Genomic DNA, 24,321 nt, shown 5'->3' with positions numbered 1-24,321 from the left:
CCAGGAGACAAGGTTTAGATCCAGATTACTTGGGTTCTTCAGCAATCCAGTCCCTGCCAGTGAACTTGGCAGAGAATACAGTCCTGACTTGAGACAGAAGTGAGAAATTCACAGCTCTCCATCTCCAGGGGTCCAATGAGTGGTCAGCATCCCAGAGGAGCCAGTGTGTTCTGTTCTGCTGGGGCACTTGTGACAAATGGCATTCTCAATCAGGGTAAACCTTCTGTGGCATAGTTAGGAATGGCCGCGGATTCTGTGCTCTTCTAAGTATGCCGGTGTAATTCTACTCTGCCTCTCTCCTTAGGAGAGCTTAAGGGAATACAAGCAAGTGAGCAAGACATTATTATGGGAATAACCTTGAATCTGCCCTCTTTATAAATACACTCTAAACTTTCATGCCCTTGAGTATTTTACAATGGGTAACAAATTACTGGCATCGCACCTCACAGGACATGGGGATACAGCAGTTTGCTGAGTTGGCCACCCATCCCTTCCACCCTCTGGCTAAGCCAGAAGACAACATCAGGTAACACCAGTGACATCAGTGACCTTGTATTTCTTATGCTTGCAAAACACACAGAACTATGACATGTGTTATAACGCGTAGACCTCATTTTGTGTAAAATGTCATGTTTCATGTCCAATCGCGTTGTAAATAGTTAGAATTTTTTAATTCTTTGGGGAAAGGGACATTCCATTTCAACAATGAGAAGATGTCATGCAGAAGGCCCTCTCCCAGGTGGTGCCAATGACCTGTGACTTTTGGCAAGAGGACCATGAGGAATTTCCACCCACTCCCTTGGCCAAGAAGACTTCCTGGGTTCCTCAAGGGTCTCTGTTGTGATCCAGGAATACCTTGTGCCTCCCCTGTCTCAGTGCTCCTCATGCTGCATGGTGGTTGCGAGTTCAATGGTTCCTCTGGCAGCTCGTAGAATTCCCAGTGCCTGATGCATAGAGGCTGTAAATCCACACTTGCTGAATTACATTGAAGGGCTCACATGCAGAGTGCAGTAGTGTCCTCCACACTGGCTTCACTTAAACATATCTGCTGAAAGAACTGTTGCACCTAGAAGGGACCTTTGGAAACCCAAGCCCCTCATTTGGAAAAGTGGGAATCTGAAGCTTAGAAAGATAAGGACAGCCCGCTGAGCCGGTACCGGAGCCCCAGTGCCCCCACGGCCAGGGGAGCAGCCCCCAGTCACGTTTTCTCTCTCCATTTCCAGCCTCGTGAACTTTGTGTGTCACACCTGCTTCAAGAGGCAGGAGAAGCTGCATCGCTGCGGGCAGTGCAAGTTTGCGCATTACTGTGACCGCACCTGCCAGAAGGATGCTTGGCTGAACCACAAGAATGAGTGTTCGGCCATCAAGAGATACGGGAAGGTGCCCAATGAGAACATCAGGTCAGAGCTGGGCCCTGGGGGTGGTGCCTGGGACTCCCGAATGTCAGGCGGGGACAGCAGCAGTGACAGCATCCCCAGGCCCAGGCAAGCTGGGCTGAGGGCACACCAGGAACGAACCCCAGAGAGGCAGGATTCCGTCTCTCTCTTTGTCTGGGAGCCCATCTCTGAGGGAGAACGGGGTGTCTGCAGCAGCCGCTCCAAACTGCAGCCACTGGCTGGAACTGGCTGCAGACCTGATCTGTGTGACTCCCCAGTGTTTAGTTTTTGAAAATTGATCTGCCTGTATCAAAAAAAAAAAAATTGGGAAATTTCACATTAAAAAAATCGGGGGTTCTATAGAACAGGTAAACAAGTTTATACTGTATAGCACAGGGAAATATATACAAGATCTTGTAGTAGCTCACGGTGAAAAAGAATATGAAAACGAATATATGTATATTCATGTAGTATTGAAAAATTGTGCTGTACACCAGAAATTGACACAACATCGTAAACTGACTAAAATTCAATTAAAAAATTCTTAAAAATTTTTAAAAATTAGGGGTTCTGGCTTCTCTTTAAAAAAATGTAAAGATTTGGCAAAATAAGCTACAGCTCAATAGCAACTAACCCCTTTAAAAACATCACGCTTTTTGGGGGGTGGGTATAGCTCAGTGGTAGAGCACGTGCTTAGCATGTGTGAGTTCCTGGGTTCAATCCCCCGTACCTAATTACAAAATTAATAAAATTTTATAATTAATAAAATTAAAAATTGTAAACAAATAAAACTGTAAATTAATAAAAATAAAAATATACAGCTTTTCAAGTCACCACAGCCCACTAGTCCCCACCCTGTACACTAGCCCTCTGTACTCATTACACCCAAAAGGCATTTGCATTTGCAACAATTAGTGGCCTCCCCTGGAGGCCATCACCAAACACCGGGGAGCTCTCCCAGGTCGTGCAGACTCCGGCCAGGGTAGGACCTGATGCTAGTCTGCAGGTGGGTGCTTATGAAGCCGGCAGTGGAGAGCAGAAGCGATGGGGATGTTAATGCTGGGAGCATTTGCACCAAACGTCTAGGGTGTGACGTTAAAGTACAGACCGTATCTTGGGCCTGATGCTATGATGGGAATGCATGAGGCACTCAGCTGTTGTTTGCTGAATGAATGAATGAGTGAATGCAGTGCGGCCTCCCTAACCCTGCCCCTCTGCACAGGCTGGCGGCCCGCATCATGTGGCGGGTGGAGAGAGAGGGCACCGGGCTCACAGAGGGCTGCCTGGTGTCCGTGGACGACCTGCAGAACCACGTGGAGCACTTCGGGGAGGAGGAGCAGAAGGAGCTGCGGGTGGACGTGGACACTTTCCTGCAGTACTGGCCGCCGCAGAGCCAGCAGTTCAGCATGCAGTACATCTCCCACATCTTCGGCGTGGTACCATTTCTCCCACGGTGGGGGTCGGGGTTCGGGGGCGGCTGGGACGGTCCAACTAGGAAGTTTCCAGATGCTGCCAGGCCAGAGGAGGATGAAGGGGAGCCAGGAGAAGCACTGGAGGGGGACAGAGTCCTCACACGAGATCTCACCCCGTTCTCTTTCTGGTCTTGCTTTACTACGAGGTCCTGCCTGCCGCTTCTGAAGTCGGCGGCGCACACGCAGGCCGCTCATTAGCTCTGAGCGGGAGGCTTGGAGGGTGATTTGCCTCCTGTTCATCCACACCTCCTCTACTGTCTCTCCTCCACGTTGAAAACAAAGACCCGATCACTAGCCCTTCTTGCCCAGCAGTCACTTTGGAAGTAAGACTCTTCCTTTTCCCAGATCAGATGGGCCGAGAATGGGGAACCAGGGAGAGGAGAGTAGGGACTTTCTGGAGGCTGCTGCCCTGGAGCAACAAGTCCAGGCTTCTGTCGGTCATGAGAGTCCAGGAGGTGGGGTGGGAGCCCAGGGGATCAGCAGGTTCAGACTGTGGGCTATGGAGTTCCATCTGATAGGCCTGGCAGAGTCCTCGCCATGTGCCAATGCTTCTGTAATAGAGTTCTCCAGAGAAACAGAACTAGAAGGATGTGTGCGTACACACACACACACACACACACACACACACACACACACACACACACACACACATATATAGAGGGAGAGAGAGAGATTTATTTTAATGAATTGGCTCTTGCAATTCTGGAAACTTGGTAAACCCAAAATCTGCCAGTTGGCCAGGAGACTGGAGACCCAAAGAAGGGTTGCAGTTCAAGTTCAAAGACTGTCTGCTGGCCAAATTCCTTCTTGCTCAGGGGAAGTCAGTCTCTGTTCTATTAAGGCTTTCAACTGATTGCACGAGGCCCACCTGCATGATGCCGGCTGATCTGCTTTATTCGAAGTCTACACATTTAAATGTTAATTTCATCCAAGAAACACCTTCACAGAAACATACAGAATAATGTTTGACCGAATATCTGGGCACCACAGCCCAGCCAAGTTGACCCATAAAATGAACCATCATAGCCTATGTATATTCATACATTATTTTATGCAATCCGTACAACACAAGATGAAGTCTGTGCTCTTAACACTCCTATTTTATGAAACTGAAGGCCTAGGCCCAGAGAGGTTACGTGGCTGCCAAAGGTCACGCAGTGAGCTGGTGTCCAGGGCAGGACTGGAAGCAGTCTGTCTGATGCCAGAGTTTCTACTCTTAGCAGTTATGCTCCATCGCCTCAGGGTGAATGGGTGTCATAGCTGGATCCCGGGGGCTATGGCCACAGGATGGCATAATCACCAGGGTACAGGGCTGAAAGGGCCCACAGCGACCATCTGGTCCAGCTTATTCAACCTACAGATGAGAAAAGGGGGCCCAGAGAACAATTTTGCTCAAGATAATGCACCTTTCTGGTGGTATTGATAGGCCTGACCTCATGTAGTTGCTAAATGACTGATGAGATTGAGTAGAAAACGTGACTTCCTTCAATTTCAATAACAAAGAGCCATGTGCTGTACGTATCAGTACACATCTGTCGATGTATATTGTGTTACACTATGTACAGCAGGTATATATAGCTCTTATTTTTATATATAGCAGAAATTTGTGTGCAGTTATTAATGTCTTCTAGGTTCTATTTATTCAGACACATTTTTTAGTACCCTAAGAGCAAATATTTGGGCTCTGTTTCTGTAACAAATAACTTTTTTTTTAAGGAAAAGGAAATAAATTGAGTGCCGTGTAAGTGATGACCAGTTTGGTGTGCCTTGCATTCAGAGATACATGCTGCACTCAATCAGATTTTAGAATTGTGGACAGGGAGGACAAGGTATCCACCAGACACCAAATAATCACAAAGAGATGCCAGTTTTGTTTTATGAACAGCTTAGCAGTTGAGGGTGTGTAGTTAAAGGAAGCAGGCGAGACACGCATACACATAAGGCAGAGTTTAGCAAATGTGAGGCTCTCCCTTGGTACTAATCTTTTTTTTCTTTAACTTTTTTTGGAGATAATTAGGTTTATTTATTCATTTATTTAATGGAGGTACTGGGGATTGAACCCAGGACTTTGTGCATGCTGGGCAAGTGCTCTACCACTGAGCTACACCCTCCCCCTCCCATGATACTAATCTTGAGGGTCATTTGGAATCACACAGATAACAGGAGAAGGACTGTTTTGTTTCCAGACTCTCTAGGCACTTCCAGCATGAGGCTGGATTTTCTATTTGTCTAAAAGCTTTCGACAGCGGGCTGGTGCGCTGGGCCCCGTCTGTGTCTGTTAGCTGACTCTTTCCTTTTCCTCCGGGCAGATTAACTGCAACGGCTTCACGCTCAGTGATCAGAGAGGCCTGCAGGCAGTGGGCGTGGGCATCTTCCCCAACCTGGGCCTGGTGAACCACGACTGCTGGCCCAACTGTACCGTCATATTCAACAACGGCAAGTGAGTGTGTCTTTAACCTGGGTGGGTGTGATGGGGGTGGGGAGACCTCACGGTGTTCTCTACACTCGGCTTAAACCAGAGAGAAACTGTTGAACCTGAAGTGGCCTGGGCTTCAAACAGGGAGAGAATAGCAATTTCATTCTAGTATAACTATGGATGAGATAAATGCAATGAGGAACACGACGCAGAATTCCACATGAGCAATTTCTGAGTCTTGGTATGTTTCTTGAAGTTGCCTAGGTATGCTAGAGAAACCTCTAACCACTATTTTAGAACTGGACGCCTGAGATTTTTCTCTCTAGAGGTCACTGTGGAATATCATCAGCTGAGAAGGCGCTTGGCAGGAGCGTGTGTTGGCCAAGCTCCCAGCAGAAACCAGAGGGCACACTCAGGGTTTACCCTAAGAGAATTTAATAAAAGGACAATTGAAAGAAGTGTGAGTAGAGGTTAAGAAACTGACAAAAAATGGTGAGGTGTCCAGGGTCTAGCAACAGCGTGGAGCCGTTACCACCTCTGGACCTGGAGGGACAATGGAGGAAGTACTCTTCCTGCTGGTGGTGAGGGATGCAGCCATGGGAGAGGCCCTTTCTCCCCTGACCCAGTGGCTTGGCTGTGCCACTGCTGGAACCGTGACAAGGCAGAGAGGGAGCCGCAGAAGACAGCCCACCCCAACCCCTCTCTCCTCCCTCCTTCTAATCTCCTCCCATTGGCCAAACCCCAACCAGAAGCCAGAGGACAAAGGAACCTGGGTGATGAAGCCCTCAGAGGTTCAGCCCCTGCCCCCTGGAAGCACAGATCAGGGGCCAGGATGGCAGAGGATGGAATTTGGGATGGGGCACAAATGGGGACAAATCAGCAAACAGGATGAGCTCCTGGTTGTCCATGGCTCAGGCTGGGGGTCTTTGAGGCCCAAGCAATATTTCATTTGCTCTTAGAGACAAGCTCTTATGACAGATGCACGTCGACTCCAAGCCATCAGCAATGAGCAGGTTTCCCTGCAAACTTCCCGGAAGCCACACAATGGTCTCTGGTTCTCATCCAGGACTCCAGCCTAAGCCCCAGGAGAGCGAGGACTCTGGTTTCCCTTTTCCTTCCCATTTCCGGAAGCAAGGATGTGCATGACATGCTTGAGAAAGCACCTGAGAAAGTCACTCAAGGCAGGGAAGTCTGTTTTGCACCTGGATGATTATCTTTCCCCAGCACTGTGTTCCCCTTCCTAAGCCTCTTGGGGTCACTGGCCTGGACCTCAGGGAATCCTCCCCAGAGGGGCTGGTGCCTGCGGTTACCCTGGCTGACAAAGAGGATCAAATTCAGCCACATGTGGGATGGGTCTTTCTGGAGACCCCTCCCCTAAGCAGAGGTGACCCAGACGGCTTCCTGTCACTACGTGTACCAGTCCCAGGAACCTGGGAGCCCTTTCTTCATATCATCGCCAGTGTCCGCTCTGGCTTTGCATCCTAATTTCAAGCAGCCACATTTTACCTGGGCTTCTTAACTGTCGCGCAAGAGAAAGTGACTTTGCAGTCACTGTCTAGCTGCCTGCCGTAGTGGAAAAAACACTGCATGTGATGGTAGGAGCCCAATTCTGTTTTTTTATTTTTAGGAGCCCAATTCTATCTAACGCCAGCAATTTTTGCATACTACCTGTGTGACCAGCCTCCAGATGTAGTTCAAACGCTTCCCAATACGGACATCATATAAGAGGCCACACTAATTTGTCCACGATGCTTGTTAGTGAGATAATAATAGCGTCCCATGTGTTTTTTTTAGCACTCTACTTTTATTTTTATATTTTAAATTTTTATTATTTATTTATTTATTTATTTTTGACATACAGTCAGTTACAGTGTGTTAATTTCTGGTGTATAGCACAACGTCCCAGCCATGCATATGCATACATATGTTCATTGTCATATTCTTTTTCATTAAAGGTTAGTACAAGATATTGAATATAGTTCCCTGTGCTATACAGAATAAACTTTTTTTTTTAAATCTATGTTTTTATATAGTGGGTAACATTTGCAAATCTAGCACTCTACTTTTAAATGCATTTTCTCATGACAGCCTTATTACCAGGTTACAGATGAGAACGTTGAGGCTCAAGGGAAGGGAAGTAATTTGCCCAGGGCTGAGTACCTTTGAACCCAGAGCTTCTCACTCCAAATCCAGTGCACTTTCCACTATACCAGGCTGCATCTTGTCAAAGGGCCCCCCCGGAAGGGGCTGGGATAGAGGTGGTTGTGATGGCCAAAGCTTTGGCTGCATAACCTGACTGCTGTGCATCCTGCCAGCCCAACAGGATGAGCCAATGGTAATGATTTCCATTCGGGTGTCTGTTTTGTTTTTCAGTCATGAGGCAGTGAAATCCATGTTTCACACCCAGATGAGGTGGGTCAGTCTTTGGAAACACCCCTGCTCCTCTGACCCATCTCCCTCACTTGCCTGGTTTGCTGGGGCTGCCCCTTCCCGAGACTCCTTGGCTGCCGTCTGCTCGTAACGTCCTTCTGCACCCCAGAGCCTTGTCTTTGCTGCATGCTGTATTTTTAATGCACTGATATTAATCATTTTGTTCCTCACCCACTACCTGCCGTGGCTTTGCTTTATTTCCTTCCCTCTCTTTTCCTCCCTATTTCTCTCCTTCCTCCAATATCAAAGCATGAGAGTCCCTTCTTGTCCACATCAACTTAGCAAAACCCCACATTGTCCCTCCAAACCCTGCTTATCATGAGACGAGGACTGTTGACATTACTGACTTACTAAAGAACTGTGTTTGTTCATAACCATCAACTTCTTAGTCAGACTGGGTTCTGAAATTTGTGCCCATAACTATGATATTTTTGATAAATATTTATTCTCTTTACTGCATCCGACCAATGATGAATTAGTGGTTTAGGTTAGATTTTACTTTTGACTTTTCTTAATGACAACTGCATGGCCCCAGGTGGGTTTTTTTCTCAGGCCGGGCTTGAAAGTACTTGGAATGCTCTTTGGATTAACAACAAAATGCTGCGTTGGGAGTTCGGGCTTTGGCAACGCAGGGGTGCGACTGGTTGGTGCAGCTAAGTCAGGGTTGACGTGCATTGCACGTGACTTTGGGTGATTCACATAATCCCTGGGCGCTTGGTTCCACATTTGTAGAACAAAGGTCAAGATGAGAGCATCTCTAGGGACCTTTCCTTTCTAATTCTAAGTCTCTGTAGCTCCGGACTCTGCCTCTGATCTCTACAAGAAGTACTTAAATAAGTTGCCTCCTCGGGGCTCAGTTGGCTGAGCTATAGAATCGCAGAGTGTTAGGGACGGAAGAAGTCTGGGATCTGGAAAGGGGTGGTGGTCACTTTCATGCCCTGATCCCCAGTTCCAAGTTAGGTAAAACGGGGCATACATATGCGCGCTTTTCACACCTAAGTGATACTTGGAAACTAGTATCATTGAAATAATTTGAGCCACTCTGAGACCTTGTAAGAGTTGGCTTAACCATGGTGGGAAGCAAGAAAACCTGCTGGCTAACTCAACTGGCCACCGATTCATTCTTGAATGAGGATCCTTCTCTACAGTGAGCTGCCTCCGTGAAAGGTCTCGTGGGGGCAGAATTGCTTACTTATCCCACTGGGACCAGATACCAGAGATCACATTCAACAGAGGCCCAGGAGTTGCTCAAATGCAACTTTTAAGGATGTGAGTCAAGTCCTAACTCAAGGGCATTAGTGCATCCCATTTCTTGTGCACTGCAGACCCAGGAGGCAGACTGAAGACAGTCAGGCAAGGCCAGTTTGATGTGGTAAAGCGCGAATGGCTCTTGAGTTCTAATCTTGACCTGTCGCCAAAGAGCTGTGGGACCTGGGGGGACGTTAGGTTACCTCTCTGGGCATCAGTATCTTCATCTGTGAAATGAGGAGGTCCAGCCCCTGGAGCTGGAACGTGTTAGGATTCCAGGCAGAGCTGTGGGTAGGATCACCTTGCCTCCTCTCTCTTTCATCCCTTCGGTAACAGCTGCTGCCAAAAATTGGGGTGGAGAAGAAAGGAAAGAAGGGACAAAAGATGAACAAGCCCTTAGATTTTGCCAGGCTCCGTACAGTTGTTTTTATATATATTATATTATCAAATTTATTTGGTACATCGTGTATCCCAATTTGAGAGAAGATTCTTTAGCCTTAAGTGGTCACCTCAGGTGCCTGGACACGAATGTCACTGCCGTTCAGCGGTTCCTCGCTTGGTTGTCACCTCAGAGCATGAGGAAGGGGCTGCCTCTGACTGGGACCCTCCTGCGGTGCTGGGACCTTGCCCTGCCTTTCATTTTTTTGTTGTTTGTTTGTCTTTGTTTTTTTGTTTTGTTTTTGTTTTTGGTGGGGGGAGGTAATTAAGTTTGCCCTGCCTTTCACATGGCATCTGACTCAGCCTCTCTGGAGGATAAAAGACATGCAGGGGGACCTCTCTGCCGATGCTTCCCCAGCCCTCTGCAGACTGCCACTCACTCTTTGGGTTACAGGTTCCCTCTGGGTAGTGAGGTCCCTGGATCCTCCCCAGTCCGGGGGAGACACAGGAGCACAGCTTAGGGGCCAGCTTGCCAGGGTCACCAATTTTCTGTTGCTTCTGGCCTCGTGGGTGGAAGGAGAGGCCCACGGGCTGGCCCCCGTTTGTTCGGCGTTAGCTGGGTAGTAGAGCTGTAGGTAATCGGAGGGTCAGTTCTAGGCTGGGAGGGGGTTGAAATGGCATCTGCTCTTGCTAACCACCTTCAACCCCAAACCCATGTCCTCCAATAAACACAAAGTGACCTGTTGAGGGGGAGGGTACAGCTCAGTGGGAGAGCACATACTTAGCATGCATGAGATCCTGGGTTCAATCCCCAGTACCCACATTAAAAAAAAAAAAAGTGAACAATACAGTGGGCTAATAAAGTGAGGCTTTTAGTTGCCTTTGGTGATCTCCAGGTGTAAGACTCTTCACATAAGTGACCCATTGCACCAATGACCAAGGTAAGAGGGGGCTTATAGTTAGACACAGAATGGGCTAAGATGGTGGGCAACTGAATGTGCGTGTTTCTGAGAGAAGCAGTCCCCAACACTATCCAGAAGTGACCATTAAATCTTCTCCTGTTTGGAGTTTTTGCCTTATTTCGTCTCCCCTCCCTCGTTGCGGACAAGCAGTGGCTGCTTACACGCGGATAATGGTAGGCATGGAAGCTTTGTATGGTTTTATGACCAAGCACAGCCCTCTGCCGGGAGTCTATCTGAGCTGACTGCAGAGCAGTTGACTGAAGGGAGCAGACTTGACTGTTAGGATGAGTAGAGCAGAACGATCCAGAAAACTGTGCTTCACATCACGTCCCCTCCGTTTGGAGGGAACGGGGCTTTCCCGGAGTGCTAGTGGAGCTCGTTGCCTTTGAGACTCAGCTCCTTGCAACCCTGAGGAGCATAAATCCCAGCCTGGGTTTGATCCACTCTTCTCCTTTACCCAGAATTGAACTCCGGGCCCTGGGCAAGATCTCGGAAGGAGAGGAGCTGACCGTGTCCTATATCGACTTCCTCAATGTCAGTGAGGAGCGCAGGAGGCAGCTGAAAAGGCAGTACTACTTCGACTGCACATGTGAGCACTGCCAGAAGGGGCTGAAGGACAACCTCCTCCTGGGGGTGAAAGATGACCCCAAGGTACACGCAGCCCCGCTCCTGGGGTGCTGGGGCCGTCTTCCCCACGGGTCGGGCAAGAGTGGGTTCCCCTGCTAACCAAGGCACCCCTGCCATCCGCTCCCAGATGACCAGCCTCTAGGACGACAGGGGTGCTGGACAGAGCACTGCCGATAGGTCCCGACTGGTGTCTTGGTGCCACCACTTTGGGTATTTGAGTTTGGGGAAGTGACTCAGTTTCCTCATCTGTAAAATAGGAATGATGGCACGCACGACACGGGCTTGTTAATGAGGATGAAACAAGATGCTGCTTGCAAAAGGGGTGGCACATCGAGTAGACACTCAGTAAATCTTAGTTCCTCTCCTTGCCCCTTGGCAGCTTAAGTGATGCTGGGAATTTCATAGAGAGAGACGAGACGAGAAGAGGTGTGTTGTCTGGTTATCACAAAGAGGTTCCTAGTCCCATGGCGAGGGGCAATGTGGAGAATGATTAATATGCTTACCTCCTGAGTTGCTGTTGCCTAACTGATGGCGAGACCGTTGAGCAACAGAAGGCTTACTGAGGGGGGTGATGTCAGGAGCTCCACTGAGTTGGGAGAGAGTTACGCTGCCACGTGTCAGAGCAGCTGATTAAAGTAGCAAGCCTTTTATCACTTTCCATGATGGCAAAGCAAGAGGCTGAGACTGGAGTGGGCGCTGACTCCCCATGGCCCATCTTCCCTCCATGGTCCATCTCCCCACTGTGGGCCATCTCCCCCCATGCACCCTGAGGTGTGTGTGTTCAGGGGTGCTTCTGATATGGGAAACACAGCAAGTAAATTTTTCCTTCAGACTTTGAGAAATTTGGCTCTTTTCCCTCAAAATTAGAGCGCCTTCATGGGAATTGGCTTCTTAATTTTGGTGCATCATAATTGCACCTCAGGGTCCATAAAACTTCTGGAGCCTTTTGTTCTGGGTCCCTCAGCAGTGAGCAGAGCCCCACATCTGTGCTGGTCCGTCTCATCCTCCACCCGTGGGCCTTTCATAATTTTAATATCAAAACATTGTCTTTCTAGGGGGATGGTATGGCTCAGTGGTAGAGTGCGTGCTCAGCATGCACAAGGTCCTGGGTTTTTAAACAAGATCACTAGACTGCTTAGGCAAACACAGGAAGTCAAGTGGGTCTAGATTTCACAGAGACAGCTGACAAGTTCTCTCATGATGCCCCTTTGGTCAAGACAAGGGACTATGACCTGGATGCTGAGACACTTGGAAGGGTTTCAATGCCCTTGGCCACAGGGCCTCTTCAATGAACTCCAGTGGCTGAGTATGGTTTTGGCCAAGCCCTTGGTCTCTATCCTCAGCTCTGTGCTGGCCAGTATTAAATCAATGATTTGGGTGAACACAAAAAGTCAAGGACATACCTGTAGAATGTGTAGTTGACTTAAAGAGAAAGAATGGCAAATCTTTTGGGCGATGGAGTAGAATGAGAATCCAAAATGCCAGAGAAAACACAACAGAGATTCATATCGGATACTGCAATGGGTCCAAAAGTCCAGACATGAGCAGAGTGGGGACCACTGGCCTGTGGCAAGGCTCTGGGGCTTGGTCAATGGAAAAAACATGGGTCAGAAGCATGATGGGGGAGTTGGAAAAGCTGTGGGGACCTTGAGCCGCATTTACAGAAATGAAGCATTCACAGCGAGGGGGGCATTGATCTGGTACTACAGTGAACGTCAAAAATGGCAGCTGTCCAGAGATGCAGTGGGTTGCCTCATGAAGGGGTCTCCAGCTCAATCTCCCTTCTTTTCTCAGCCCTCTCAGGATGTGGTGAAGGAGATGATACAATACTCCAAGGATACGCTGGAGAAAATTGACAAGGCTCGCTCTGAGGGTTTGTACCACGAGGTAAAAATTCATTTTTATAGGGGATGGAAGTGGAGAGGAGGGCAGAAAGTTTTTCTAGCAAGGGAGGAGAAAGGAGTGTGTGTGTGTGAGAGAGAGAGTGCAGGGGGTAAAGATGGGGAGGCTACTGAGCAGGTTGTCTTTCTAAAAGTTGTCCCAGGGTTGAGCCCATGACTCTTCTTGCTGTTAAGCATTTAGCACATTTTAGGGGTGTGTTCTCAGAGACTGGCTATTCAACTCACTGAAACTGGGTTTGAGGAGGGAACAGACAGCCTGATGGGTGTCCCTGGGAGTTGGGGGGGGGTCTGTGGTATCTAGCTTGACATCAGGGATGGAGGAATGGAGATGGCAGTGGGTGGCTTGCTTTCCCGTAACTAAATGCGTGTGGGGGCTACGGTCTAGTCTCTACTAACCATGCATTCAACTCTGGCTTTCGACACACCGGGAGTTCTCAACTGGCTGTACTCTAAAATCACTGAGAAACCTTTATGCTCAGACCCTGGCCCAGGACAATTCCACTAGAATCTCTTGGAGTGGGACCCAGACACCCAGATTTTTAAAGCTCCCAAGTGATTTCAATGTGCACCTAAAATCGAGAGCCACTGCAAACACTGACCGAGCGCTTGCCAGCATTGAACTCACCCAGCCGACTTGTTGGAAATACAGATTCCTGTGTCTCACCCCCTGAGATGTGATTCATTCAATTTGCAACAGAGCACAGGGACCATGAATCAGTATTTCCACCCCACCCCACCCCACAAGTTCTTTAAACAACTTGTATCGCTGGGTTTGGGTGCCACTAGGGCATGGCCATGGGGAGATCAATTTGTGTTCATTTCTGTCTGCTTTTCCCTTATTTTTGTTCCTTTCCTCACTCATTCATTGCCCGTTTTTGAGCCCTTACTGGGGTGACCGACACAAGAGCTGCTCTTTGCCTCCCAGGAGTCCTGCCAGGCAGGTGGGGAGAGGCCCACGAGCTAAGTATTGCTGTGCAGTATGGAAAGTCTATGGCAGAGGCTCGAGGGAGGAGCTGGAGCCAGCAGGAGGGCCCCACTGGTTCTATCCTCTCTCCTCTCTGCCTCTTCACGTCTCTTCTCCACTGAAGCCTGGCAGGGCCGGCTGTGGGGCTGGACCCTGCCCATGGGCTTAAGAGGATTACCTTCCGGTGGATTGATTACCAGCCTGCACTTTGTCACACCCCCACCCAGCAGCCTAATGGGCCCCTGGGAAAGTCTCAGAGAACATTGGCTTCCACCCACTTGAAATGGAAAGAACTATGTGACGTTTCTCCCAGGAGAGCAGCCAGGGAAGGAGAGGAGAGCTATGAACCACAAAAATCCAGAGACCATCTGACTTCGTAGGGTGCAAACCGGACGACATCTATAAATGAATCCGTAGGAAAAGCCTGACTCCAAGCTCCCTGGGGTCGGGCCCGTCTTTTTCCTCCCCAGGTGCTAAGTGGCATCCTCATGGTGGGTCTCCCGGCCTCTGTGCCGATCTGTCCTGGACACTTCCACCAGGGCGTGATTGTCCAACCTCACTTTGCAGAAGGACCACCCAGGGGCATATGTGAACTGCAGATGCCAGGGGCCCTTCCCCAGCTATTCAGTTTCACTTGGTCTGGGGTAGAGCTCAGTCATCGGTATTTTAAAAATCCTGGTGATTCCAAAGCGCAGCCAGGAGGAGAATCACGGGAATGCAGATTAAGATAAAGCTCCGTGGCTTGGTTTGAACCTTTGCTCCATTGCTCATTATCTGTGTAACTTTGGCAAAGCACTCACCCTCCCTGTGCTTCAGTTCCCTCATCTGGTAAAATGGGAGTTTTAGTGGCACCTAGCTCATTGCACTGTTGTGCTGGTAACTGTCCACGTATGAATACAGCTTTCCTAACTCTGCTACCTACTGACTTACGTGATGACGCCTCATTCTGCCACGTCAGCCGCGTCTCCCACCGTTACTTTTCCCACCCCTACATCTTAGCCAAATGGGACCATTTTGCTGTTCAGATCGCAAACTGGTGCTTTCCCACCTCTGTCAGCAATTTCCACAGCCTTCAGAGCATGAGTGTCCAACACCATCGTGATGCTCCCCATGTGAATTAAGCATGTGCTCTGGGGCGGTGGTAACGGGCAGGGCCTGTGTCTCCTAGGTTGTGAAATTATGCCGGGAGTGTCTGCAGAAGCAGGAGCCAGTATTTACCGACACCAACATCTACACGCTGCGGATGCTGAGCATTGTTTCCGAGGTCCTGTCCTACCTGCAGGCCTATGGGGAGGCGTCACACTACGCCAGGAGGATGGTGGATGGCTATATGTATGTCCAATCCTGAGTCTTGGATAGTCTTCTGGAAATGTGTCTATTCCAGGGATGGCACACATGTTGTTACCCTTCCCTCCTGCACCCACAGCAGGCATCAGTAATCGATCACAGACCTCCTTATGATTGAGCCTTTTTATCATGGTGTTCCAAGCAATAATGTCCAAATAATCAGATCTGATAGCTGAGATGAAACCTATTTGTCATCTCTGGTCTATTTCAAGTCCCCCAGCTCATCTATTACTTGGGTGACATCTTGTGCTTGTGGTTTCCAGAAGGCTAAATCTAGCTTGATCTTAAGTGTTTAGAAAGGTTTCTTCCCCCCTAACAATCAACACAGGCAACCTTGTCAGCGTTAGATTTTATTTAAGTTAAAAAAAAAAAAACGTTTCAGCCCTCCTTGTTTATAAATTGTAAACTGCAACTCCCCTGCCTTCGCTCTGCTAATGTCCTCTCTTGCCTTCTGTGTCCACATGGGCATGTGAATGTGTATTTCTGGCCAAATTCAGAATTTGTATGTCTGAGTATGTTGGCACAAGAAGGTTCGTTTTTTTGAATGGATATTACTCATGAGCAAAACCCGGGGAAACTGTACAACATGCTAAAAGGAAGCCCTGTTAGCAAGGTGCCAAGGAGGTGAAAATACAGCTCAAGGGTGAGGGCCTCAAGGGGCTGGTGGGAGAGAAGATGGACTTAATCAGTGAGGCCACCTTGTAAGTTGTCGGAGGCCGTGCGGATACAGGCAAGCTGGGAACCTGTGTTATGATGATTTTCTCTGCCTCGCAGGAAGCTCTACCACCCCAACAATGCCCAGCTGGGCATGGCCGTGATGCGGGCGGGGCTGACTAACTGGCACGCTGGCAACATTGAGGTGGGGCACAGTATGATCTGCAAAGCCTATGCCATTCTCCTCGTGACACACGGACCCTCCCACCCCATCACCAAGGACCTAGAGGCAAGTGGCATCCTGGGGCTGGGCCTCCCTGCCTGCTCTGAGGATGAAAGCTGAGTTCTAGACTCTGCTTTTGGAAAGACCGGAGATGGCCTACTGGACCAGAAGGGGATTCAGAAATGCCGAGCCCACTCCCTGGGTTTTACATCTGAGAACACAGAGGCCAGGGGAGGGGAGTAAGCTGTCCTTAGTCACAGAGTGAGTGGCCAGCAAAGCTGAGACTTGAACCCTGAGGGGCTCAGAGCCTGGGCTGAGAAAACCTAAATGATGTGCATGTGTGTGCAGCCCATGGCCCATGGGGCGGGACTCAGGGAGCACAGGCTCTGGAATCAGACTGCTGGGATTGGAACCTAGTCACACAGCCCTTTCCAGCTGTGACATGGAGAAAAAGGACAGAGTTGTGACAAGAGTTCCGTGAGTTAATGCAAGCGAAGCACTTAGAACCACACTTAGGCAAGTGGCATGCTCTTAGTAGCTGCTGGTTTCCTCTGTGCTTTGTGCTGGTTTATTTGAAAGTGACAGGGTTCAAAGGACTGTCCAAGAGGACAGACTTTGGTGTCATTGAATGTATGAGAAGACTGTCTTTATGTGGGTATATTAAGCTTGTCAAACAAGAGTTTCTGTCATCATATTCACTGCTGTAACCCCAGCCCCTCCACAAAGCCTGGCCCGTGATAAATAGCTCCCGAAGGGACAGTGGGAGAATAAGGGCTTTTCTGTAGGTCTTATGCTGGAATATTCCCGGTCCATGGTGAAGTACAAGAGAATGGGACCCATTTCATGTGTGAGGAAACTGAGGACGGAAGGGATTAAGTCACTTGCTTAACATCCTGTAACCTTAACTGGGACCTAAGTTCAAATCCACGTACCCACCTGGCAGTTCCTGAGAAGACACATTTCCTGCTGAGGACAATTCCCCAAGCTGCTCTCTCAGGGGTCTGACGCCCTCTCCCTAACAAACGGAGCCCGCTGCCAGGACCTCAGGCCCCCAGTGGATGAGAGAGTGTGTGTGTCAATGTGTGTGTGTGTGTGTGTCGGGGGGGGGGCATCCTCTGAGGGGATGCAGTTGAAATCTCCGTGTCTGGGAGTCACTGCCCCATTGTCTGTCGTTTCCAAAAGGGCCAAGGTGGGTCAGAGACCAACACATCCTGGGGGCTTGTCAGCTCTGTTCACGGTGTATCTGGTCCCACAGGCTATGCGGATGCAGACGGAGATGGAGCTGCGCATGTTCCGCCAGAATGAGTTCATGTACCACAAGATGCGCGAGGCCGCCCTCAGCAACCAGCCCATGCAGGTCATGGCGGAGCCCAGCAATGAGCCGGCGCCGGCCCTGTTCCATAAGAAGCAATGAGGACCTGCCTGGTGGGGGTTGGGGGTAGGGGATGGGGGACGCGTCGTGGTTGGGGAACAGGGGAGACATTCTGGAGGCAGTGGGTTTCTGGGGGAGCTCTTTGACGAGGAAGTCAAGGTAATGCTCAACTTTGTTGCTGCGAGAATGTACTGCTCTGTGTCCCCCATGGTCGTTTTGGTTCATTTCAACTCAGTTCCATTCAGTTCAACTCCAGCCCAGCCCAGCCCAGCCCAGCTCATCCTACAAATATTTATTGGGTGCTAGGCCCTAGAGATAAAGAACCCTAAATATAAACAAACAATTAAAGCACAGTGTAATAATGGATGTAATGGTATAAACCATATGGAGGGAGGGTGGGCATGTGTCTGGCGTGTGTGTATGTGCTTGTGTGTGGTGGCAGGGGTGTCATGGAGGAGATGACATCTGAGCTGAGGGTGGAAGGTGCCTGGAGTCTCAGATGGCTGCTCACCCATCTGTGCAGGTGTCTCTGGAGTATTCAGGACTTGGCTGACCGGGGTGGGTGATGTCCAGTCTCCCCAGTGAGTGTGGAGTTATGAAGAAGGGGCTGGGTTTGAGCCATTTAGGTCCTACTCAGAGAACTGAAACCTTTTCAGAAGGGAACCTGTGCAGAAAGAGGAGGGGGCTTTGCCCAAACCATTTGAGGCCTCTGTTTGAAGTCTGGGTTCCAAGCATTATTCGGAAATTACTTCCAGAACACAGAGAGGGGTGTGTCCTTTCCCCCACCCTCGCCACCAAGCCTTGTGATCCTTGTGATGTGGGGGCTCCTTGGACAGTATCTGTGATTTTTCTGGCCATTGGCCTCCTAGGATTGAAGACGTCTCTTCAGATTGAAGTAGAGGGAGAAACATGGAAAGAGATGCCTAATGGTCATGGGTCCAGAAGACTTGGCCTTTGGGTGTTTGCTTTGGTTTTTACCAGCTTACACTTCATCACCAGCCCCCAGGAAATCTCTATTTTTAGTGATGAATAATTATGACCTTCCTTGCTTAATTTCTTTCACTGCCCACGCCCCCAGGCCTCTGCTTTTCTTGCCAGAAGGAATATCTTATCTGGACTCCACACATCTAGGTTAGGATCTCTTTGAGGGGTGCGACCAAGTTACCCTCATCTCCTGGGAGGCTGCTTTGGTTTCCACCCAAGAGTGAGGGTCTTGGAAATCAACCAATCTAGTTGTCCTGTTATTTTCTGGGATCCCAAATGTCTCACCAATGTTTTGGGGGATCCTGGGCTGAAACCCTCCATTTGAGAATGTCACCATGCCTTCTACACCATCTGGGGCCACCCTTGACTCCACAGTCTTGACCCTTGACCCTGAAATCTTGAAGTCAAGTGATCCCACTGGGCCCCGTATTTGTCATCGGTGCCTAAGGTGTTTGGTCCTCCATCCCCACCCTTTCATTCTCAGAATGACCCACTGCCTCCCTCATAACCTGACCAACAGCTCTGTCAATGTGCCAAAAGCTTTGTCCAAAAGCTCAGCAAAGGTTCTGCTTCTCTGCAGAATCCTCGTACAGAATACTCCTGGCATTTGGCTCTTTTTTGAGGACACCTGCTTCTCTAGAACTTGCACAGGGAGAGTGACAGTTCTTCCAAACCCATGTATGACGCATCTACAGAGGGCACCAGCCTTCTCCCAGGAACCCAGCTGTGCCAGTTCAAATGATCACTCTTGCACCCCCATATAAAACCTTCCCCCAAACCTCTTCCCTTCTTTGCCACTGCTAATCTGCTGGTCATTCCCCCATACCATGGTCTTGTTTTCCATCCCCTCTTTCTCAAACTTGGTGTCTTCAAAGTCCACTTTCACAAATCATTGAAACCTCTTGCTTCACAGATTCTTCATTTACTCAGCTCCAGATGTCTTTCCATTTTCTCCATTCACTCTCTCTTGGCCATGCCCTGGACACTGCCATCACCCATAGTTTCTCCGTTTTTAATGTCTAACTTTCTGGTCATTGCCTTCTGCCTGCTCACCCCTCTGTCTCTTTCCTCCGCCCCAAACTGCTATATGACATCATGTGTGTCACCCTCCTCCCGTCTCCACTTCCTTCCAGATAACCAGTGCATCAGCCTGTCTTCCTTTTTTGCCTCTCCGCACTTTCTGCCCAGCAGAGCCCCTGCCTGCATTAATTAAGTTGTCTTGTTTTTCCTTTGCTGCACCCGGAGGTGCTGAGCACAGCCAGGAAAACAGCCCCTCTCTGAGTAGCAGGCGCCTCCACGGACTTCTCCTCCCCAGCCTCGGCTGACCTTGTGGTGCAGCCCAGATGTGCACGCGTTATGTGCCCCTCAGTGGCTCTCCCTTTGCCCCATAGTTATTTCAAGCTTTCACTCCTGTCCTGGAGTCCCCTGCTTTGAGCAGAGCTGCATCTCCTGCTTCATGGAGGAAACAGATACAGGAGATGGGATTCCCTCAATTTCCTCTTCCCACATTTACACACATCGCGTCTGTCTGTGCACGTCCTTCCTCCCCTCCTTCTCACACCAGTGGGACAGGAGCCCTTTCCTTCTCCAAAGCGAGACTCTCCACCTGGACTTCGGACTTCCTCGGTCTTCAGAGCTTCGTTGCACCGATATTTCTTCTCACCCTGGGTTCATCACACTTCTCTGTCCTCTGGCTTCTTCAGAGCAATTAATAGACATGCTGGGGACTCTGATCACAATCTTCACAGCTGAGTTTTTTTTTAAGGCTTTGTCTCTCATAGTTATCATCTGCCTTTCTTCGCTTTCCGTTTCTTCTTGGACCCCCTGCAGGCTGGCTTCCCTAATCCGCGAATGTGGCTCTTCCCAAGGTCAACTCCCGTGCGTACTTCTCAGCCCTCGTGTTATTTGGCTTCTCTGCCTCAGTCGGAACTGCAGCCTTTGATTCTGGGCTCCACCTCTTAGCAATGGTCCTCTGATGGCGCTTCTCTCCCTACCCCGATGGGCTGGCATTTCCTGGAGCTGATTTTGTTCATCCTGGTCACTCTCAATCCATCTTCATCTTATTCTGCACACCCTCCCCCATGAGCTCAACCAGACCCTTTGTTTAATCCCTACCTTGAGGCTGATGTCCTTAAAACTGTAGGAGCTCCAGTCCCATGCACCCTCTCAAGTGTTCTTCAGGCACATCGAGCTCAGCATGTCCAGCAGAAGCTCTTTCCCTTCCCTTTCTCTCCATCCCTACACTGCTCCTCCTCAGGACCCTTCTCCCCACCAAGGAGAACACCTGACTTCTGCTCTGGTCACTTCCGGCGTGTCTCTTGCATCTTAGACTTTAGTCAGACCCACTCACTCACAGGTCCCTGGGTGACCCATGTTCTCCTGTGCGCTCCTTGAGGCCTGAAACATTCTGTCTAAAAACCTGACACCCGCCAACTCCTACTCATCCTTCAGCATCCACTTTGGAAATCACCCCTTCTGTGAAGCCTCCCCTGCAAGCCTTAGATTCAGCTGGCTGCCTGTCTGAGTCTGTCATACTACCCGTGAGTCTCCCATCATAACACTCTCCTCACAGCATTATAATTGCCTTTTTATTTGTCTGCCTTGCCTATCAGATTGTGAGCCTCTGGAGGGCAGGAGTTTGACCTTTTATTTATCTTTCTATTCCCAGAACCTAGCACCTGGAACGTAGTAGTTGCTCAGTTTATGTGTATTGAATAAATGAATGAATAAGTGAATGAATTTGCTTAGATCAAAGCAGGCGAGACATGAAATTGTGTATCTTCGGGTTCTGATGTTACAGCAGTCCACAAAGGCCGTTAAATTTTCCGTGTTTCCAAGCCAGTATGTGTAGCTTCCTTCTTTCTTGTCTTTTTTTTTGGGGGGGGGTTAATTAGACTTATTTATTTAATGGAGGTACTGAGGATTGAACCCAGGACCTCATGCATGCTCTACCACTGAGCTCTACCCTCCCCCATGACTTCTTTCTTCCTGACTATTTAGAGCAGTGCTGTCCAAAAGAACTCGCTATGTTGATGGAAATGTCTTCTATCTGTGTTGTCCAATACAGTAGCCACTAACAACATGTGACTATTAAACATTCGAAATGTGTCTTGTATGAGTGGGGAACTGAATTTATAAATTGTATTTAATTTCAATTAATTTCAATTTAAATAGCCAATGTGGCTAGTGGCTACTGTATTCGACAGTGCAGTTGTAGAGAATACTTTGCTGTAGTTTTTTTTTTTTTAATTGAATTATACTCAGTTAACCATGTTGTGTTAATTTCTGGTGTGCAGCATAGTGATTCCGTTGTATATATATTCCTTTTCATGTTATTTTTCATACCATCAACAGCTATTTATTCAGCTTATTTAAAGCAGGCTTCAGGCCCAAAGTTCTCTGGGCATTTGTGCAAAATCCAAATTCAGCATCTGAAACGAATTCTTCTTTTCAGGCAAAAACATACAAACAGTCGCCTCCTAAACCAGAGCTGTCCCCAGTCAGGGGGAGACTTCGGGGATTTCGTCAGATTCCTAGCAGAGAAGACCTTGTTTCTACTACTTTTCTCCTCCTGTAGCTTGAGGGTCAAAGGACCTCGATTTCACCATTTATCAGCTGGGTGGTCCTAAGCAAACCTCTTTTCCTCTCTGTGCCTCTTCATCTGCTCACAGAGGTTAATTTCCCTGGGCAGTAACAGAGCTTCTGCTAGTGGTCTGCATGTCAAAACCAAATGCAGTTCCCCAGGAATCCAGCTGGTAATGATGACATCTGTGTTTCATTGGGATAACACTGGTATAGCTTCATGGGCTTCTTACAAAACCCACAAGAGAAGGTATTTCATTGCCCATTTTACAGATGAGAAAACTGAGGTCAAAATTATGGATTGGTTAATTAGAACCACGTCTTCAAGCCCACCATTGTTACTTGAAATCCTCTGCTTTTTAAAAACTCATTGCTCATTAGAAAAAAATGATTCCGCATAGTTACTTCCTCATAAGATTCAAATAATATAAATAATGCCAAAATCTCCCTTGACCTGTTTCCACCACAGAGGTAATGGCTGTTATCTGATGTTCCATCCATCCGTGATCACAGACATATATGTATATCAATAAAAGTCGATCATTTCGTTTCACATTTTAACAAAACTTATATGAATGCCATTATACTGTTGATATTGTTCTGAAACTTCTTTTTTTTTTTTTAAACATCTTGGTCTTAGAAATAGTCCCACGACAGTACATATAGATCCACCTTGTTTATTTCGTCTACTGCAGGTTATTTCAGGGTGTGGCCAGAGCCCCGTTTGCTTAATCTTTTTCTTTTTTTTTTTAACTGATGGACATTTGTTTCCAGTTTCGGGCGGTTGCATTCTCTATATACTTCTCTGTGCATGTGTTTAAACACGTCTCTAGGGAGATGTGCAACAGCGGCACGGCTAGGTGTGAGGGAATTGATGTTGCAAATGTTAATGGGTGCTGTTAATGGGCTGTACCAGTTTCCATCTCCACCAACTGGTAGGAGAGCCACCCATCACATCCTTGCAAACACTGTACGTGATCCATCTTTTTATTCTTTACTAGCTTGATTTGCAAAATGATGTCGCATCTTACCTCCTTCCTCCCTGATTGCTATGAGGCTAAGCATATTTCGTATTGTGAATTCCCTATAAATGTCCACAACTCACTTTCCCGTTGTCTTGTTGATCTTATTGATTTGAGGGGAGGTTTTTATATTCTATTAATCTCTGTTACATACCCCTTAAATCTTTTCTCCCACATTGTTGTTTTTTCTTTTTCCTTTTTTTTCTTTTTTCAGGCAGAGAATATGCTTATGGTGTCTTTTTTATATGAAATTTAAAATTTTTGAGTAGTAAAATGAAATCATCTTTTCCTTTATGGTCACTGAATCTTGTTTAAGAAGGTCTCCTGTAATTCAAGTTATTTAACCTATCGCCATGTGTGTTTCTAATATTTCACATTTATTCATTTAGCTCTTTAGTTATCTTGAATGTATGTTTCTGACTGGTCCACTGTAGTGTGCTGTGCTGTTGGTTGGTTTTCCCCCTGTGTCTTCCAACTCAGAGTCCTTACTGAAGCTCTGAAGCCCTTAGGTCTGCCTTGGTCCCTGAAATAACGGTCTCACGTTTTCTCCAAGATCCTGCTCCACATGGAAGAAGGAGGGCTAACGAGGGGAAGGCCATAGTGCGAGGCGGGAAGACCTTCTTCTGCTAGGCTGCTGCAGACAGAATACCAGACAGCAGGAGGGAACACTTCCAGCTGTGCAATTCAGGAAGCTGTCTTGAAGGAGGCGGCACTTAAATTACGAGGGAAATGAGAGATAGTTTAGCTTGATTGGAATGTACATTATAGAAAAGGTGTGAAGGTAGATAAGAGGGGACAGGCTATGATGGAGCAAAGGTCGGCAGCTTACGACCACGAGTCAGATCTGGTTGCCACCTCTTTCAATATGATAAGTGAGCTAAGAATAGTTTTCCGTGTCTTGATGGTTTAAAAGAAATCAAAAGAAGAATATTTTATGCCATGTGAAAATGATATGAATTTCAAATCTCAGTGCTCATAAATAAAAGTTTTGTTGGAACACAGCCTTGCCCATCTGTTTGGGTATTGTTTGTGGCTGCTTCTGAGCTACGACAGCAGGACTGGGGAGCTGTGGCAGAGACGGGGCTTGCCCATTCCTCCTCTAGAAGGGAGACCTGCTCGTCTGGTGGGTCAGCGCCCGCTTGTTTTGTTCGTGTCCCCTGGTGCGTGGGGCCACTGTGGCCGCCCTGGTGGGCATAGCTCCCCTTTGCCTGCCCAGAGATCCTGCTCTCTCTGTCCCCACAGGAGTCACCCTCAGGACCAGCACACGGCACACCCTCTTGCTCCGGCTCCTTGCCATGTGGTCATTCCAGGGCTGCCCCACAGATCCAGCCACATCATCTGTTCCTCATAGGGTCACCTGAGT

At 48.4% G+C, this 24,321-nt stretch overlaps 1 protein-coding gene across 1 annotated transcript in view; it reads left to right on the top strand.

Annotated features, from left to right (window-relative positions):
- The window catches only part of SMYD1 (SET and MYND domain containing 1), a 29,341-nt gene extending 11,929 nt beyond the window's left edge, over positions 1-17,412 (top strand). Inside the window, exons 2-10 of the mRNA XM_006203815.4 lie at positions 1,224-1,400; positions 2,599-2,812; positions 5,158-5,288; positions 7,638-7,676; positions 10,744-10,933; positions 12,704-12,796; positions 14,943-15,106; positions 15,896-16,064; positions 17,254-17,412. Of these exons, the coding sequence (XP_006203877.1) occupies positions 1,224-1,400; positions 2,599-2,812; positions 5,158-5,288; positions 7,638-7,676; positions 10,744-10,933; positions 12,704-12,796; positions 14,943-15,106; positions 15,896-16,064; positions 17,254-17,412 (1,336 nt within the window). The remainder of the gene's footprint in view (positions 1-1,223; positions 1,401-2,598; positions 2,813-5,157; positions 5,289-7,637; positions 7,677-10,743; positions 10,934-12,703; positions 12,797-14,942; positions 15,107-15,895; positions 16,065-17,253) is intronic.
- The last annotated feature ends 6,909 nt before the right edge of the window (positions 17,413-24,321 follow it).

This window comes from Vicugna pacos, chromosome 28, assembly GCF_048564905.1.
Source record: "Vicugna pacos chromosome 28, VicPac4, whole genome shotgun sequence".
In the NCBI taxonomy this organism is placed as follows: domain Eukaryota; kingdom Metazoa; phylum Chordata; class Mammalia; order Artiodactyla; family Camelidae; genus Vicugna; species Vicugna pacos.
This window is presented reverse-complemented; position numbering and strand designations above follow the sequence as displayed.